The following is an 18,362-nucleotide window of genomic DNA, read 5'->3' as shown; positions in this document are numbered from 1 at the left end:
AACACTCAAGTACAACTTGATGGATGGATGGATGGATCGATGGATGGATGGATGAATTGACAGATGGAAGGATGGATGGACGGGTGGGTGGATGGATGGGTGGATGGGTAGATGGGTGGGTGGATGGATGGATGGATGGGTAGATGGGTGGGTGGGTGGATGGATGGATGGGTGGATGGGTGGATGGGTGGACTGGTGGACAGGTGGACAAATGGAGGGATGGGTGAGTGGGTGGATGCATGGATGGGTAGATGGGTGGGTGGATGGGTGGATGAGTGGATGGGTAGATGGATGAGTGGGTGGATGGATGGATGGATGGATGGGTGGATGGATGGATGGATGGATAGGTGGATGGGTGAATGGGTGGGTGGGTGGGTGGGAGGAGGGATGGGTGGATGGATGGATAGGTGGATGGGTGAATGGGTGGATGGGTGGGAGGATGGATGGATGGATGGATGGCCAGAGCCCTCAGTAAACAAGGCAGTTGCTTACCCAGAGTATTTGGGAGGAGGTGATAGGGAGGGAAGGGAGAGTTCCAAGCCAAAGCTGTGAGGGAATGGCTGAGGAACAGTCTCACCTGGAGATCTCTGTGGGGCCATCAGGAGCAGAGGGAGCACTAGTAGCTGGCATTTCCCAGCCCAAGCCAGGACTCATGGGGGCAGAGACAGGGAGGCCAACTCCAGGACGATGCAAGGAAAGGCTTCCCAGGAGCCCGAATGGCTGCAGGTATGGAAAGAGGGCGGGGGGCTTTGACAGGTGAAGAGCGCCCATCACTACAGTCTGTAAGCAGGTCTGGTTCCACAGAGAGGACTCAAGCCTCAGATGGCCTGTTAAACTAGGGACTTGGTGTCTAGGGATCCCCTGACTCAAGTACCGCTGGGATCCATCTATAAGTAAATAAATATGGGATGAGGATGACTTACAGCTGTCTGAGATGGCCCAGGGTAAGTGTTGAACAGAGAGGGCCAAGAAGGCAAAGACAGACTTTTAGTTTTTAGAGAACAAATATGCATTAATGTTGTCAGATGAGCTACTCTGTGTTCACCTGGGCTGACAGGACCTTGAGATTACAAATGAGTTTCCAGAGTGCCACGGTTCTCCTCCAAGTCCCAGTCTGATGGCCTCTGCCAGGCCTTACAGGGCCCCTCACCTGAGCAGCCCAGCTGGCCGAGTCCCAGAGATGCCTGGGCTGGGCTCCATTGTGCTGGGAGGCCCACAGGCCCGTGGCTGACAGGGACCCCATCAGAGCCCTGTGAGCTTCCAGGGACTCCCAGGGGTCCCACTGAGGGGACAACACAGGCACTGGACAAGGACACACTGCGCATGAGTGTGGCACCTGCCCTCAGCAATACTCACCACGAGGCAGCTACTGTCTGCCATGAAGATGAGGAAGGTGAAGACAAGAGAGGCGATTCTCTCTAACGTTGTGGGGCGTCTGGCTTTTTCACCAAGGTCTGTCTGGCTTGAAAGCTTTGTTCTTATAAATAGGCCTTCTCAATGATGAGGCAGGAAAGCACCCCACTACCTGAGTTCCCCTGACTGCTTCCCCTCCTGCACTCTCATGGGGCCAGCCCAATTCCCACTTCTTTCTCCTGTGTCATGAAACCAAAACATGCAGAAAAGTGAGAGAGGGCTGGACGTGGTGGCTCACACCTGAAATCCCAGCACTTTGGGAGGCGGAGGGGGGTGGATCACTTGAGCTCAGGAGTTTGAGACCAGCCTGGCCAACATGGTGAAACCCTGTCTCTACTAAAAATACAAAATTAGCTGGGCATGGTGGTGGGCACGTGTAATCCCAGCTACTCGGAGGCTGAGGCAGGAGAATTGCTCAAACCTGGGAGGCAGAGGCTGCAGTGAGCCGAGATTGCACCATTGCACTCCAGCCTGGGTGACAGAGTAAGACCCTGTCTCAAAAGAAAAGGAAAAGAGAAGAAAAGTGAGAGAGGAGGCAAGGAGCAAACACAAGGCGGCCAGAGGTAGATGGAGACACGCCCCTCAGGCTCAGCTGCCTGCTTCAAGGCAGCAGAGACAGGTGCAGGGAGATGGAGCAGGTGTCTGTAAAGGTGGCCTGAGGCCAGACTGAGGAGAGCCAAGTCACACACAGCAAAGGGCAGGACCTTCCCAGGAGGTCATAGGAACCAGGTTCCAGGTTCAGGGGGAGGGACTGAGTGGGGGCGGTGCCTGGTGGGGCTCTCACGGATCCCCTCCAATCCTCAGGGAACCCCGTCAAGTTGGTACTGTGCTGTTACTGTCCCATCTTACAGGCAGGCAAGGAAGTGAGGATAGCAGTGACTCGTCCAGGTCACACAGCTCCATACCGCCCCTGCCAAGCTGATTTGGCAGTCGGAGGCTCACTAGGTTCCAGCAGTGGGCGAGGAAGGAGGCTGATGGTGAGGGCAAGCGAGGAAGGGAGGCCGTGGGCCCTTGGGGGTGACTGATGCAGGGGAGGATGGAGCTGAGCCACCCCAGACCCCGAGCCCTGGAGGAGGCACTGACCCTGTAGCCAGCCAGGAGGGGTCCAGCCATCTTCACAGGAAGAGCAGGTATCCTTGCCGTACCGGCTCCTGCCTGTGAGTGACCAGCCAGGGGCACCGGTGGTCCAGGCACCATTGTTGCACATCCCCATCCCCAGGCCTCGCCCTCCCACACCACCTACGCCTGCCAGGGATGTCCCAGGGGAGCACAGGCCCACAGCGAGTCCAGGCAGTGGGGCGTGACAGGGTTCAGGCACTGAGTTCTGGTTCTGGCCAGTTCCACACAGTCTGCATGAGTCACAAACCTCCGGAGCCCAGATTCCTCTTCTGTGAGATCAGGATGAGAGCATCACCCACTTCCAGGGGCTCTGAGGACTAAATGCAAAACACCTGCAGGAGCCTTACGCAGGGCACTTGACGCTCACTGGGCTCCTGGAAGGGCAGCCGAGGGGATTCACACATGTTAACTGAGAGGAGCCCAGGGAAGGGGCGTTTACAAGGAGAATTGGGTTTGATCCTAGCCGGGACACTTCTCTAGACTAGTGGCTCCCACTCTCTGGCCTCGATTTTTACATCTGTAAGTTGGGGAGAATACGTGGAGTCCTAAGCGCTTATAGGGCTGATATGGGATGTCCTACCTTGCAGCTGTGATTTGCTGTAGGTGTGAGGGCTGGCAGGCTCCCCTGGGCTTGGGACTTGCTCAAGAGACAGAGATGGGCCCCTAGAGCTTCAGGGGAGCCCCACTCCTATGCGCATGCCCTTCCCTGAAGGCACGGACAGACCCCTGCAGCCTGTGGAGGCCCTTTGGCTCTCTCTGCCAGCCTCAGCAGGTTCAGGGCCTCGGAGCTCAGCCCGAGGCCTTCCGCGCCTGGGGGCTAGTTGGACTCCACACCTGCAGGGGATGGCAGGTGGGGCTCCTTATCCTTGCTTGGCCATTAACCTGCACGTCTCCACTCTTAATCCTCTAACCACCAAAGCTGGTTTACTACTACAATGTTTACAGACAAGGAACCAAGGCTCAGAGAGTTGAGGGGCTCCCCAGGGCCACCCATGAGTGTAGTAGGATCGAAGCGGGCCACTGGGCTCCAAGGTCAGAGTGAGAGACAAAGATGGCATTTGCCAAGTAAAGGCTTCTATCCTGGAGTCCGGGAAATCGCTCTGCTCTGCCCAACACAGCCAGTGTACATGTTGCACACAGCCACATGGTGGAGAAACACGGCTCTAAGTAGAGTCAGATGCTCCCCCTACCCCAGGCCTGGGGAGCTGGGCTGTGTGAGGAGCCTGGTGTTCTCTGGGACCATTTATTATTTAACGTTTTACTCTCAGCCTATACAGAGGTAGGACTCAAATCAAGACAGCCGGGCGCATGGCTCACGCCTGTAATCCCAGCACTTTGGAAAGCCGAGGCGGGTGGCTTACCTGAGGTCAGAAGTTCAAGACAAGTCCCGTCAACATGATGAAACCCCATCTCAACTAAAAATACAAAAATTAGCTGGGTGTGGTGGCGGGCGCCTGTAATCCCAGCTACTCGGGAGGCTGAGGCAGGAGTATTGCTTGAGCCCAGGAGACGGAGATTGTAGTGAGCCGACACAGTGCCACTGCACTCTAGCCTGGTCAACAGAGTGGGACTCTGTCTCAAAAAACAAAACGAAACAAAAATACTGCCAGACCCTGAGTGCAAGCTCCTTCCCTTGAGGACTGGGAGTTATCTGAGGACTGGGATGAAATTTCTGCAGCTTCATAGCAGCTCCTGCTCTGACCCTAGACCCAGGCTCAGCTGCTGGTCTTCCCTTGGTCCCGGCACCAGCCACACCTGTTTCTTTGGTTTCAGGGTCAGTGAGAATCCTCACAGATATCCCCAAACACCCCACCCACACCCTGTGCTTCCCTGTGCTGTGCAGACCTCACACCTGGCCGTGTTTAGTATTCACTGCAGCTCCAGGGACACTGATCCAGACTTCTGTGCTGATCTCCCACCCTCCACCCCCAGCTCTGCTTGCCTGAACCATCCTCAGCTGTTCTGGGTCTTCCTACCACCTGTAGTCTGGGGTCCTGATGCCTAGGAGAGTGGGCTCAGAGCTGGTCCAGGTCAATGGGCAGTTGTTCAGGAGGTGACCAAGAAGGGAATCCCTTCTGCTTCAGTGACTGCAGTCCCCAAAGTGTTCTATTGCCAGTTGGGCGCAATGGCTCACGCTTGTAATCCCAGCACTTTGGGAGGCCTAGACGGGCAGATCACGAGGTCAGGAGATCGAGACCATCCTGGCTAACGCAGTGAAACCCCATCTGTACTAAAAATACAAAAAAATTAGCCGGTCATGGTGGTGGGTGCCTGTAGTCCCAGCTACTCAGGAGGCTGAGGCAGGAGAATGGCGTGAACCCAGGAGGCGGAGCTTGCAGTGAGCTGAGATTGTGCCACTGCACTCCAGCCTGGGCGGCAGAGTGAGAGTCCATCTCAAAAAAAAAAAAAAAGTGTTCTATTGCCCAGGCTGGAGTGCCGTGGCGTGATTACAGCTCACTGCAGCCTCGACCTCCTGGGCTCAAGTGATCCTCCCACCTCAGCCTCCCAAGTAGCTTGGACCATAGGTGTGTACCACCACGCCCCAGCTAATTTATATATATATATTTTTATTTTTTGAGACGGAGTCTCGCTTTGTCGCCCAGGCTGAAGTGCAGTGGCGCAATCTCGGCTCACTGCAAGCTCTGCCTCCCGGCTTCACGCCATTCTCCTGCCTCAGCCTCTCCGAGTAGCTGGGACTACAGGCGCCCGCCACCATGCCCGGCTAATTTTTTTGTATTTTTAGTAGAGACGGGGTTTCACCATGGTCTCGTTCTCCTGACCTCGTGATCCACCTGCCTCGGCCTCCCAGAGTGCTGGGATTACAAGCGTGAGCCACCACGCCCGGCCTAATTTTTATATTTTTTGTAGAGATTGGGTTTTGCCATGTTTCCTAGGCTAGTCCTGGACTCCTGGGCTCAAGCAATCCACCTGCCTCGGCCTTCCAGAGTGCTGGAATTACAGGCATGAGCCACTGCACAGGGCCAGAAGTCTGATTTTTATCCAAGAAGGTGAGGCCGGGACAGACATTAATTCCTTGCAGGGTCTTCTCTTGATCCACTGAGGAAGTTGGTGACCCAGCCTCCAGGCCTTCCCTCCAGACCCTCCTTGAAGAAGAGTGAGAGCTGGTGGGGCCTCAAGGAAGCTGAGACATCATAGATGGACCTTCTCAGGGAGCTGGAAGGCAGAGCAATCACAGAGAGGAGCCCACAACCCAGGGGCCCTCTAAATCAAGTGTCTCCCTACATGTGCCCAGGGTGGGAGTATGATGAGGAGTTTGTCACGGACTCGTGGCCAGTCCAGGCTGGGCAAACTCAGGAGGGTCCAGGCCTCAGTCTCCTCACCTATAAAATGGGAACAACAAAAGCAGCTCTACTCAGGCCCCCGAAGAGCCAAAACAATCTTGAAAAGGAAGAATAAGGTTGGAGGACTCACACTTCTTGATTTTAAAGCTTACTACAAAGCTACAGTAATTGAAGTAGTGCAGTACTGTCATAAGGACAGACATATAACCAATAGAATGGAAATAGTGAGCTCAGAAATAAGCCCTATCATATATGGTCAATTGATTTTTGACAAGGGTGCCGAGACCATTCATGAGAAAAGGACAGACTTCAACAAATGGCACTGGGAAAACTGGGTATCCACATGCAAAAGAATTAAGCTGGACCCTTACTTTATACCATATGCAAAAATGAACTCAAGATGAATTGAACACCTAAATGTAAGACCTAAAGGTACAAAATTTTAAAAGGAAAACATAGGGAAAAGCTTCATGATATTTAATTTGGCAATTATTTCTCTGATATGATATTAAAATCATAGGCAACAAAACAAAGAGTAGACACATTGAATTCATCAAAATGAAAAACTTTTGTGCATCAAAAGACAACATCAAAAGAGTGAAAAGACACTCCAGAGTGGGAGAAAATATTTACAAATCATATATCTGATAAAGGATGAGTATCCAGAATAGATAAAGAACTCCTACAACTCAACAATAAAAAGACAACCAATTCAAAAGTGGGCAAAGGTCTTTTTTTTTTTTTTTTTTTGAGTCAGAGTCTGGCTCTGTCCCCCAGGCTGGAGTGCAGTGGTGCCATCTCAGCTCACTGCAAGCTCCACCTCTGGGTTTCACGCCATTGTCCTGCCTCAGCCTCCCTAGTAGCTGGGACTACAGGCGCCCACCACCATGCCCGGCTAATTTTTTTGTATTTTTAGTAGAGACGGGGTTTCACCATGTTGGCTAGGATGATCTCGAACTCCTGACCTCGTGATCTGCCCACCTCAGCCTCCCAAAGTGCTGGGATTATAGGCTTGAGCCACCGCGCCCGGCCGCAAAGGTCTTAAATAGACTTTCTCCAAAGAAGGTACACAAATGGCCAATAAACACATGAAAAGATGCTCAACATCATTAATTATTAGAGAAATGCAAATCAAAACTACGATGAGATATCACTTCATGCCTCCTAAGGTGACCATGATTAAAAAAAAAAAACAGAAATTAACAAGAGTTGGCAAAGATATGGAGCAATTAGATCCCTTTTGCATTGCTGATGGGAATGTAAAACTGTTTGGCAGTTACTCAAAAAGTTAAACATAGGATTACCATATGATCCAGCAATTCCACTCCTAGGTATATATCTAAAAGAACTGAAAGCAGGGTTTCAAACAGGTACTTGTACACCAATGTTCATGGCAGCGTTATTCACAATAGCTCAAAGAAGCAGCCCAGTGGTCATCAATGGATCAATGGATGTACAAAATAAAATATATATGTAGAATGGAATAGTATTTTGTCATAAAGAGGAAGAAAATTCTGACATATGCTACGACATGGATGAGCCTTGAAGACATTATGCTAACTGAAATAAGCCAGACACAAAAGGACAAATACTATCTGATTCTACTTACAGGAGATGACTAGAAGAGGCAGATCCATAGAGCTAGAAAGTAGAATCGAGGTAGAACAAGGTATGTGGTGAAGGGGTGGGGAGTTATTGTTTGATGGGTACAATTTCTGTTCAGGATGATGAAGCAGTTCAGGAAATAGTGAATGTTCTTAATGTCTCTGAATCGTATACTTAAAAATTGTTAAAATGGTCAATTTTATGTTACATATAATTACCACCACCCCCAAAACTTCTAACTTCTGCTCACTCAGGTGAGTCAAATGAGGTCATGAAAATGGTAAAAACCAGATGTATGCCTATTGTCAGCAATGGTAATTTTTGTTTTGTTTTGTTTTGATATTGAGTGTTCGCTCTTGTTGCCCAGGCTGGAGTGCAGTGGCACAATCTTGGCTCACTGCAACCTCTGCCTCCCAGGTTCAAGCAATTCTCCTGCCTCTGCCTCTCAAGTAGCTGGGATTACAGGCACGCATCACCACACCTGGCTACTTTTTAAATATTTTTAGTAGAGACAGGGTTTCACCATGTTGGCCAGGCTGGGTCTTGAACTCCTGACCACAGGTGATCCGCCCACCGTGGCCTCCCAAAGTGCTGGGATTATAGGCATGAGCCACCACGCTCAGCCAGCAATGGTAATTAATTACCACAATTATCTATGTTGATGCCTCTCAACCTGAAGTTCCACATGGAGGCACTGGGGAACTTTGAAAAATACTGATGTCCAGGTCCTACCCCCAGAAATCGGGATGTAATTGACCTGGGGTGTGGCCTGGGGATTGGGATTTTTTAGAATGACAGTCCTACAAGATCTGGCTCTCTGCTTCATTTCTTTTCTTTTCTTTCATTTTTTCTTTTTTGAGACAGAGTCTTGCTCTGTTGCCCAGGCTGGAGTGCAGTGGTACGATCATACAGTCACTACAGTTTGCAACTCCCAGGCTCAAGTGACCCTTCCACTCCAGCTTCCCAAGTAGCTGAGACTACAGGCGTGCACCACCAGGTACAGCTAATTTTTGTACTTTTTTTTTTTTTTTTTTTTAAAGAAGTGGTTTCACCATGTTGCCCAGACTGGTCTTGAACTCCTGGGTTCAAGTGATCTTCCCACCTCAGCCTCCCAAAGTGCTGGGATTACAGGTGTGAGCCACCATGCCTGGCCGCTGTCCTATTTCTTACCTTATCTCCAACTACTCTCCACCTTGGTCACTTTCTCTAGCCACGCAGACATGCTCTTGCCTCAGCCCATCACCCCCTCACTTCCTCCCCAGTGTGGCTGTTTCCCGTTCCTGTTTCCACAGCTGGGAAGCCCTGAGTTCCATCTGGCCACCGCATCCCCACACTGGCTGCTGGTCTCCAGGGCTCCAGCTGGCACTTCCTGTTGCCCAATGGTGGGTGGCCTGTCAACACCAGTGGAAGGAGCTGTCACTCTCCTGCCTGTTCCATCACCCATTGCTCAGTGTGCCAGGCCTCAGCAAACCACCACACCCTCCCATTAACTGCAAAGGGCTCTCTGACCCAGACCTGGGAAGGTGGTATCCAGGCCCAGCCCAGTCCGATCCATCTGTGTGGCATCCCCCAGGCCCACATCCCTTCCGTGAGGCTCAGTTTCCTCTCTGTAAAACAGGAATAAGAATACTGACCTCACAGGACTATTGTTGGAATTAAGTGAGATAACATAGATCATCTTGTTACTTGAAACCAAAGGAATGATTCTCTAATGGCAGAGTATAACATGCAGTGGTGAACATCAGTGGAGAAGGCATTCTGGAAACAGCAAGATCTATGTATAAGGCTCACCCTGTGGGTGCATATCCAATTAGAAATCTGGGTCCCCTGGGACCTGTCTGCTACTCCACTATGGTGAGCAGGAGGAGGTGGTCCCTTAGCACTGCCCTGAGCTGCCCCATCCTCAAAGCCCTTATCTTAAGTGATGATGACCCTGACATCCTACAGATGAGGAAACTGAGGTTCAGAAAGGGAAAATGATTCTCCAAGGCCACCCAGCAAGTGTGGGTGAGGGCTGGGTGAGGCTTCAAAGAAGCCTGCTTCCTTCTTCTTCTTCTTTTTTTTTTTTTTGAGACGGAGTTTCTTTCTTGTTGCCCAGGCTGGAGTGCAATTGTGAAACCTCAGCTCACTGCAACCTCCACCTCCTGGATTCAAGCAATTCTCCTGCCTCAGCCTCCTAAGTAGCTGAGATTACAGGCACGCACCACCATGCCCCGCTACTGTTTTGTATTTTTAGTAGAGGCAGGGTTTCACCATGCTGGCCAGGCTGGTCTCGAACCCCTGACCTCAGGTGATCCACCCGCCTCGGCCTCCCAAGAAGCCCATTTCCTTCTAAGCCTGGAGGGTGGGGCATGACTGAGTTTGTGAGGGAGGAACCTTCCGGAGCCAACCCAGAGGGAAGTCCTGGTGTGGGCGGCCCAGGGCCCAGGGCATCATTCTCTCTAGCAGAGGCAGTCTTGGTTTCCACCCAAAGTTCCCTCCATCGTGTGGTTTGCAGCGTCAGCCAGGCTCTGGGTGAGGAGGAAGGGCATCCCGCTCACAGCCCGCAGCCTCTGTCCTCTTTTGCATGAGAGGAAACAGCCATCATCAGAGAGGGTGCAGAGAGGCAGAAGAAAGTATTTCTGCCACCACTTACGGCAGAGACTTTTCACAATCCAGCTCGTGCCTTCCCTTCCTACCAGTCACCTTGCACAATGCTCTGGGCCAGAAAACTGTCTTCCAAACCCCCTTCCACACCTTCGCCCGTGCCGTACCTCCCACGTTGAGTGCCATTTGTCCTCCTGACATGTCTCAAATCCTCACCCACCCTTCAAAGCCCAAAGCAAGGCCCTCCTTCTCCATCCCAGGGGCTGCCCTAGTTCTGTGTAGATGCCAGGAGCAGCCAGGAAAAGCATGTGGGTTCCTGGGGACTGGAGCACAAAGCGGGTCATCTTTGTGCTCCAGATCTTGTTTTTTATCAAGCAGATCTTGTTTTTTTATCAAGAATAAAATTGAATTCAGAACACCAAAGCGACCCAGAACCCTGCAGCCAGCAAATCCCGTCAGTGACCATCTGCAGGCATCACAAAAGCAAAGCAAGCATGACCACAAACCTCTGCAATCTTCTAACACCTGAGCAGCCGGCCACGTCCTGTGAAATGGGCACAGATGAACCAAGTTCTTGGTCCCCAGAGGCCCACGTACCACAAAGAATTCACCAAGTGTGTGGAAGAGGGCATGCTAGCAAACCACAGATTTGGCCTAGAAACACCAACTCAGTCTTGAAAGCAGGAATTGCTTAGTTTTCTTTTTAAATATTTTCTTTTTAATGACAAAGGTACTCTGTATTGACTTGCAGAAAATTAGATGGGGGATGGAGAGAATCCTACTTCCAAATCCATAGACACCAGTGTTAACATGTAGGGAGGCATCCTTTCATCCTACACAAATTAAAATAGAAGCAAGAACAAACTCTCTAGAATTCAGGGGCAGAGGGCAATAGAGTTCGACAGACCTGGGTGGGAATCCCTGCTCTACCCTGCACAGGTGACCCTCGTTTGATCCTAGACCTGCCATGCGTTAGGTCCCATCACAGTCAGGAAGACACTGATGATGCGTTTGGGGGCATGTGGCCTGAATGGCACCATGCCTGTCATGGAACAGGCACTCAGCAAACGGGCAGCATTGCTGCTCCTCAGGGGATGATGTAAGTAGCTGGGATTCAGGGAAAAATTCTTCATGGGACTTGAAATAAATGTCCTCTTTTTCATTTTTAATTGTTTGATTTAATTTTTGAATAATTAATACATTCATATGGTTCAAAAATCAAACAGTATAAAAACATCAATCCTGAAAACGTTCACAGCCGCTCAGCCTCATCCCTCATCCATCTCTCTTCTCTCATTCTCCCAACAGGCAACCACTTTAATTAGCTCCCTGTGCATCCGTCCGCAGATTTTTGTTGTTAATACAACAAGCCAGTGCCAGTATAAATGCTTATTTCCCCACTTTTCCCAATGGGTTGCCGACCAGGCACACTGCTAGGCTCTCTGCTTTCTACAGGGAACACCAGGTCTTAAAGAGCTTTCCCAATCAGGAAAGGGAGAGCCTCTGTCCTCACTACTTCTGACAGATGCAGCCAGACAGGTACTGGGAAGGTACTTGGTGGCAGCAAAGGCAGGATGGCCAGGGCCTCTCTCTCCCACCTCCTGCACTGTCTGCAAGCTCTGAGTGCACCAGGGCCACTCCTCAGCCACTGGCCTCCTTGGCCCTCAAGGCCACAGCAGTTTGCTGGGCTGCAAGGCCTTCCACCAAGTCAGAGTAGGCTCTGGTTTCTAGCAGGGCCCCGTCCACAGGCCCTGACCCTTCCAGGCCATTCTGGGGTTCCTCCTTCCTGTGTGAAAAAGCTCCTGCCCAACCAGAGGACTATGGGGGATCCCAAAGTGACTGCTAGTGCCCATGGCTAGAGAACGGGCCACACTCTTTCACCCAGAAATGCCTCTTTCCCTGGAAAAGAGCCATTAGCCTCCTCTGCCCAAAGAAATAATCCCCAAGTGAAAAACCTTTATAGTCAAAGATCTACCCATGGTGTCACTGTCTGGAATAATAAATAATTGACAGTAACCTAAATGTTCAGCAATGGGAGACTGGGCAAAAAAATCACAGCATGGTCACCAAATTCACAAGCTAGAGAACTGTGCGGCCATGAACAGTGGTGTCGCTGAAAATGAGGAACGCATATCCACACCTGCAAGTGTTTCTGATGGCATGAGTTACGCTAAAAAAAAAAGGGGAGGGTGGCAAAGTGTGAACAAACATAGCGCTACTGAACCATACACCAAAAAAATGGTTAAGGTGGTACATTTTATGTTATGTGTATTTCACTACAATTTAAAATAAAACTTAAAATACTAGAAGAAAAAGGAGGGAGGGCCATGCATGGTGGCCCACGCCTGTAATCCCAGCACTCTGGAAGCCAAGGCAGGAGGATTGCTTGAGCCCAAGGGTTTGAGACCAGCCTGGGCAACACAGGGAGACCTCATCTCTGCAAAAATAAAAAAATTTTAAAAGAGAGGGAAAATACAAAATTATGTACACAACATGTTTGCACCTATTAAAGGCAATCGTACGCAAACACAGCAAAATATTAGCAGTTGTGTGATGAGACTAAAGGTGCTTTTTCTTTTCCTATTTTTCTCCATTTCCCCACTTTTCCTTTTAGGATCTTATATTAGTTGATTTTGTTTCTTCAGAAAGTGTGTGTATATATATACATATCTTTAAATGCCCAGGATAGAACAGGTACCCAGCAAATGTCAGGCTCTCCTGATGCCCCTAGGCCATGGTAAACAGGTCTGGGGGTAGGGACAGGCAGCTTTATGACAGGTCAAAGTAGGGCCCCTCAGTCCCCTTCTCTGTAGCCTCATAAATGGGCACCTCAGCGTCTCAGAACTGGGAAAGGAAAAGGCATCGGTGGCTGAGTGCCACATACGGAAGGGGCGGACCAGCCCAGCTAGTCCCACTGTGTGAAGCTGGTGAGTCACTGCCCCACTCAGCCGCAGTGCTGTCACCTGTTAAATGGGCTTGGGGAGGCTCAGCTCCTCCCAGTGTGGCACAAGGGTTTCCAGATAGAGCCGAAGCCCAGCCTCAAAGGAGAGATACGCCCACATGTCAAGGGGAAAGTTCAGGCCTATTGTCCCCATACCCCCTTGGTAGTTCCCACCCAAAGGGTGGGTGACAGTCACCGTAGTGCATGTGGCCCAGCCTCCCCAGGTCCTTACTTTTCCTTTTAACTACCCTAAAAGGGATAGGATGTGGATCTCAATAGAATCTGGTCCAGAACTAGATTTTCCCTCTTAAAACAATATCTAATGACATCTTTGCAAAGGCCGCTGGATGGACATACAGGTTGCAGGGAATGGGGGGCCTGGGAGGGGATGGCACAGTTGAGATACTGCTCCTCTCAGAGCACTCCTTGCCCCACCCAGTTATTCCTCCAGCCCCAGCACTGGACTATGGCTTCCTTCAGGTCAAGACAGTCTCATACATCTGATTAGATGTTGCAGGGTGAAGAAGCTCAGGGGTCCAGAGTGGACCACCTAGTAGAGAGCCCTACTCCCCAGATATTTGCAGAATATAACAAAAGTGAAATGAAGTGCTTGGTGCGGCAGCTCACCACTGTAATCCCAGCACTTTGGGAGGCCAAGGCGGGTGGATCATCTGAGGTCAGGAGTTCGAGACCAGCCAGGCCAACATGGTGAAATCTCATCTGAACTAAAAATACAAAAATTAGCCAGACGTGGCGGCGCATGTCTGTAATCCCAGCTACTCGGGAGGCTGAGACAGGAGAATTGCCTGACCCCAGGAGGTGGAGGTTGCAGTGAGCTGAGATTGTGCCACTGCCCTCCAGCCTGGGCGACAGAGTAAGATTCTGTCTCAAAAAAAAAAAAAAAAAAAAAGTGAAATGAAGTAAAAAATGGGTTCAGGAAGGGAGATGGACCATGGAGACATTCACTGTCCGTTCATTAATTCTATGAACACGTCCTCAGCCAGTACCCCACTTGTGAGCCCTGTGCAGAGGATACAGACAGACGTTTCTTGCAATAATTTGGCCGCCTGTTGGGAGTGGAGCCATAATAAACTGGGGGCAAGGGGAGGACCCTTCCTTCTCTGGGCTTCCCAGCGCCTCAGACTCAATGATAGGCCCGACAACATGAGGTCTAACGCCCTCTCCGCTCGGACAGCTGGTATTCTCAGATTCAACCTTGTCTCACTGACAGGTCCCACTCTGAGGCTCATTTACAAACTTCCTGCCAAGGGGTGATGCTCTTTATCATCTGCATGTATCACAGAAATCACATTATCCCTTCCCTCCCCCTGTGGCTGGTCCGCCCTGCCTCACTCCTACAGCAGCGTGCGTCTGAACACTCGGCTGCCGCTAAAATCAGGCTGTAAATAAATACTGTGTGGCCACCCTGACAAAACTGCAAAAACAGGCCGACTGACGGACAGGACTGTGTCTGCTCCCATGCTGAGTGTCCCCACTACTTCTATGCCATTACAGCTGCTTTTCAGACTGTTTCTGTCTCCTTCCTTGCAATCAGGCTGCTAGCTGCCTGTGAAACGTCCTCTCATAGTCCAGGTCCATCAGCATTTATCCATCGCCAACTGTATATCAGGTACTGTACAGACTGCCACTAATTGCTACATCTATAGGCTAAAAGACCCCATGACCAAGCTCGTTAAAATTGTGGGTGAAATTAGAGCTCATAGGACCTGAGTAAAAGCTAGGAGACCTCCTAGGAGTGTAGTGTATGAGCTTTAAGGAAAGCTCTTAGGGAAATCATCTTTGGCCCCTGAGAAACCACTTTTGCTTCCTCCCTTACTGTGAGCTAAAGCCAGAAACAGCAGGGCTGGGTCCCCTCCTCCACCCCGTGTTCTGTATGGGTGAGGTTGCCCAATAACTGAAGGGCTGTGATATCAAACATGAGCTTTCTAGTTTAGCCAAAGTAGGGTCCCTCCACTCTGTCAGCTCTGTCACCCAGACTAGAGTGCAGTGCGCAATCTCGGCTCACTGCAACCTCCGCCTCCTGGGTTCAAGCCATTCTCCTGCCTCAGCCTTCCAAGTAGCTGGGATTACAGGAGCACGCCACCACGCCTGGCTAATTTTTGTATTTTTAGTAGAGACAGGGTTTCACCATGTTGGCCAGGCTGTTCTTGAACTCCTGACCTCAAGTGATCTATCCACCTCGGCCTCCCAGAGTGCTGGGATTACAGGCGTGAACCACTGCAGCCGGCCTAAAAACCAGTCATTTCTAAACAGTGTGCTGGCAGGCTGAAGGGTTTAATGACAGTGCCTTGGGCTGGGGTGGGGGAAGGCCCGGACAAGGGCCAAGCTGGCTGGGCCGTTCCTAATATAACACCTGCAGTCAGGGCAGTGTGCCTTTTCTGTTTTACAGATTTGTCTACAAATGAAGCTTCAAAATATTGTTCTAGCCACCTTGTCTGATCTTCTTACCCCTCTGGAAGATAAGAGGGGTTACCTCTTATCTTACCCCAAAGCCAAAAGATCCAATGACATGTCAAATAGAGAGAGGGATCCTGCGACAACACAGGTGCTGGAGCCAGCCTGCCAGGGGTTTAATCCCAGCAGTGTGACCTTGCGCAAGTCTCTTAATGTCTCCGTGCCTCAATTTCCCCATCGGAACAAGAGAGAGAACAGTAGCACGTGTTTGAAGGATTGAATGAGTGAATATGCATACATCTTGAGAACAGCACCTGGCACATCTTTCGTGCTCAGCAAATGTTAGTTGTTATGCACTGGGATGGGCTGAGCATCAGGAAGAGGTATTAGAATCCAGAGCCCTGGGGCAGGTGATGCCTACAGTGACCTTTCAGGGCATCGGCCCAGACTCAGTGTGAGAGGTTCCCACTGGCTACTTCTCTCCCCTTCCTGCTCTGGCCTTCCCTAGGGAAACTATGCCCACCCCAGGCTCAGGGAGCCAGACACAGAGACCAGGCACTTGGAGGCCAGGAAGCCCAGAGGTGCGATGAGCACAGAGCGTGGGCAGGATGCCACTCAGGAAGCTCCACAGGGGCTGGCTGCTTGCTTCTGCTGCTGCTGCCACACCCTGCTCCCTTATATGCCACCCTTACCTGTGCCCAGATCCTGCCATGGAGGCTGCTCCTTGCCCAGCTCTGCCCTAGGGAAGGCAGGCCCAGGGGCTCTGGGACTGGACAGAGGTCTCAGTGATAAAATAGTCAAGGGGTCCTGGCCTGCCCTGGGCTACAGAGTGGCCTGGGTTTCCAGGCCCTACCCCTTCCCCCAACTTTGTACACCAAGGCAGGGCAGCAAGGTGGTGACTCACATCCCCCATCCCCCAGGGCTCCAGCTGCCAGCCTGGGCCCTGAGCATCCTGGTGCCTGGTCCTCCGGATGGGCTGAGGCAGCTCTGTCTCCATTGGCTTCTCTGGGCTGGGCCCACCCTGTCTTTGTAAAGATGGGGAAACTGAGGCCCAGAAAGGCACAAGGTGCCCTCCCCACATAGGGTCCTTTGCCTACTGTGCAGTCAGTGCAGAGGAAGCAGAACACTCACACGCTGGCCACAGGCCCCAAGTGGAGCTGGCCGGAAGGGAAGGAAGGCCTGGCTCTGTAGCTCTCATCCTCCTGGCTGCAGCCCCAGGAAAAGGCCCGGGGAGGGCAGGGCTGTTCGCTGGGGCTCAGCCGGCTGAGCCGAGGGCCAGAGCGTCCTCTTCAGGGTTGGAGGCAGCACCCCGGGACAGCCACATTCCCCAGCTCCAACCAGAGAGGTCTCAGCTTTTCCCCAGAGCCCTGGGCACAGCCAGAGCTGAGGGGCAGAGGGGTAGTTGAAGGACAGCTGGAAAAGTGCTGAGATGATCCAGGGGTCCAAGCTGGGCTACAGGCTACGTGGCCCGGGCCAAGCCACTTTACCTCTACCACTGGCTGGGCGCCCTTATTTCATGGGGGAAATGACTTGATTTAAGCCTGTGTTGAATTCAAGAAAGTAAGCAAGCAATTGCCCGCCTGGCTGCCTCCTTGAAGGACCCCTATGGTCTGCAAGGGACAAGGGGCTTGGTGAGGGGAACAGAATTACCATTTGGAGTGAGGCAAGGTGCTGGGGGCTTTAGTGCATTGGATCCCCTTGCTGATCCAATGTATTAGTTGGTGTGTTGATTTCTATTTTATCCCCATTATATAGATGGAGAGACTGAGGCTCAGAGACAGAAATGACTCACCCAGCCTGTAACAGAGCCAAGACCTGAACTCAAGTTTGTCTGGTCTCTAAATCTGTGACCCCTCCTTTGCTGCCCCACACATCCTCCTCAAGCCCCCACCCATGTGTTACCCTCTTCTGAGGAGCTCCTGCTGTGGGGAGAGGTCTCCCAGAGGAGAAAACAGCCAGGGCAGCAGAGAGGAGGACCCTCATTCACGGAGTCCACTTGCCTTCCAATCCAGAAGGGGTGGGGGCCTGGGCCACCTCCATGATGATTAAGACCAAGAATCAACCACTGTTTTATGAGAAAGCTCCCCTCTCGGAGCCGCATCCCATCACCTGCATGGAGATTTCAGCCTAGCTCTGCCCGCTCCACTTGTTCAGTGCCCCCAGCCATCCTCACTCACCCAAAAGGCATCTTTGAAGTGCAGCTGGGGCATCATCCTCAGGCGTCTGCCGCGGCAAAGCTCTCTCTCCTGCCACAGGCTGGCCTGATGGAGGGCCAGGCGCCAGCAGCAGCGTCCCAGTCCTGGCAGGGCTGGCCCAGGCCCCCCTTCCCGGCCGGCGCCGTCTGCAGCACTCAGAAGGCAGCCACGAGCCAGAGAGGAGCTGCCGAGGGGAGGAAAAAGCTCAACCTGTTTTGTTTGGGGCTAGAATCAGCAGCAAAATGAGGAAGGAGTGGAGCTCAGTGATGGGAGGGCGGGCCCTGGTGTCCAGCCCAGCCCCTCACCGACCCTGCGGTGATGGAGGACACAGTCTGGGACCCAGGGCAAGGAGCAGGGATGCCAGCCCTGGGTGGGAGGCAGTGGCCAGTGGAAGAGGCAGGCTGGAGCTCGGGCCAGGCAGGCAGGCAGCCCGAGGCCTGCGCAGGAAGGTTTGTGCAACCTCCCCTGGGGCAGGCGCAGGGCCCTCGCCCACAGGAAGTGGAGTTGCTGTGCTCCCCTGTGCAGCCCCGCCTGCCACCTGCCATCCTGCTCCTGCCTCTGCTTGCCCCCTCCCGAGGTGCGGGCTCACTTTATTCCAGAGGCCATACGCTAAGGGAGCTTGAGGCCCACTGACAGTGTGGCAGGAGGGGCCCAGGAACCCCAGGTGTGTCACCCGCCAGCCAGTCCAGCACCCTTCCAGGCTGGGCCCAGAGATGCCGGACTCTTAACCCCTCACCAGCAAGTCATTCTGGAGGGGCTTACTCAGGCCTAGGGCATCTGTCATTC

The 18,362-nt window shown here is 52.0% G+C and overlaps 1 protein-coding gene across 3 annotated transcripts in view; it reads right to left on the bottom strand.

Annotated features, from left to right (window-relative positions):
* PSTPIP1 (proline-serine-threonine phosphatase interacting protein 1) overlaps window positions 1-18,033 on the bottom strand; it is a 42,934-nt gene extending 24,901 nt beyond the window's left edge. For 2 of the 3 annotated variants that reach the window (XM_030814845.1, XM_030814843.1), the window contains exon 1: window positions 17,559-18,029. In XM_030814845.1, the coding sequence (XP_030670705.1) occupies window positions 17,559-17,594 (36 nt within the window). In that variant the 5' untranslated portion in view covers window positions 17,595-18,029. Of the gene's footprint in view, window positions 1-4,474; window positions 4,694-17,558 lie in introns of all 3 variants that reach the window. The other variant, XM_030814844.1, reaches the window with a different exon arrangement.
* Window positions 18,034-18,362: the final 329 nt, after the last annotated feature.

Source organism: Nomascus leucogenys, chromosome 6, assembly GCF_006542625.1.
Source record: "Nomascus leucogenys isolate Asia chromosome 6, Asia_NLE_v1, whole genome shotgun sequence".
Lineage (NCBI taxonomy): Eukaryota > Metazoa > Chordata > Mammalia > Primates > Hylobatidae > Nomascus > Nomascus leucogenys.
Note: the sequence above shows the minus strand (reverse complement) of the source record. Positions and strands in the feature narration are given on the sequence as shown.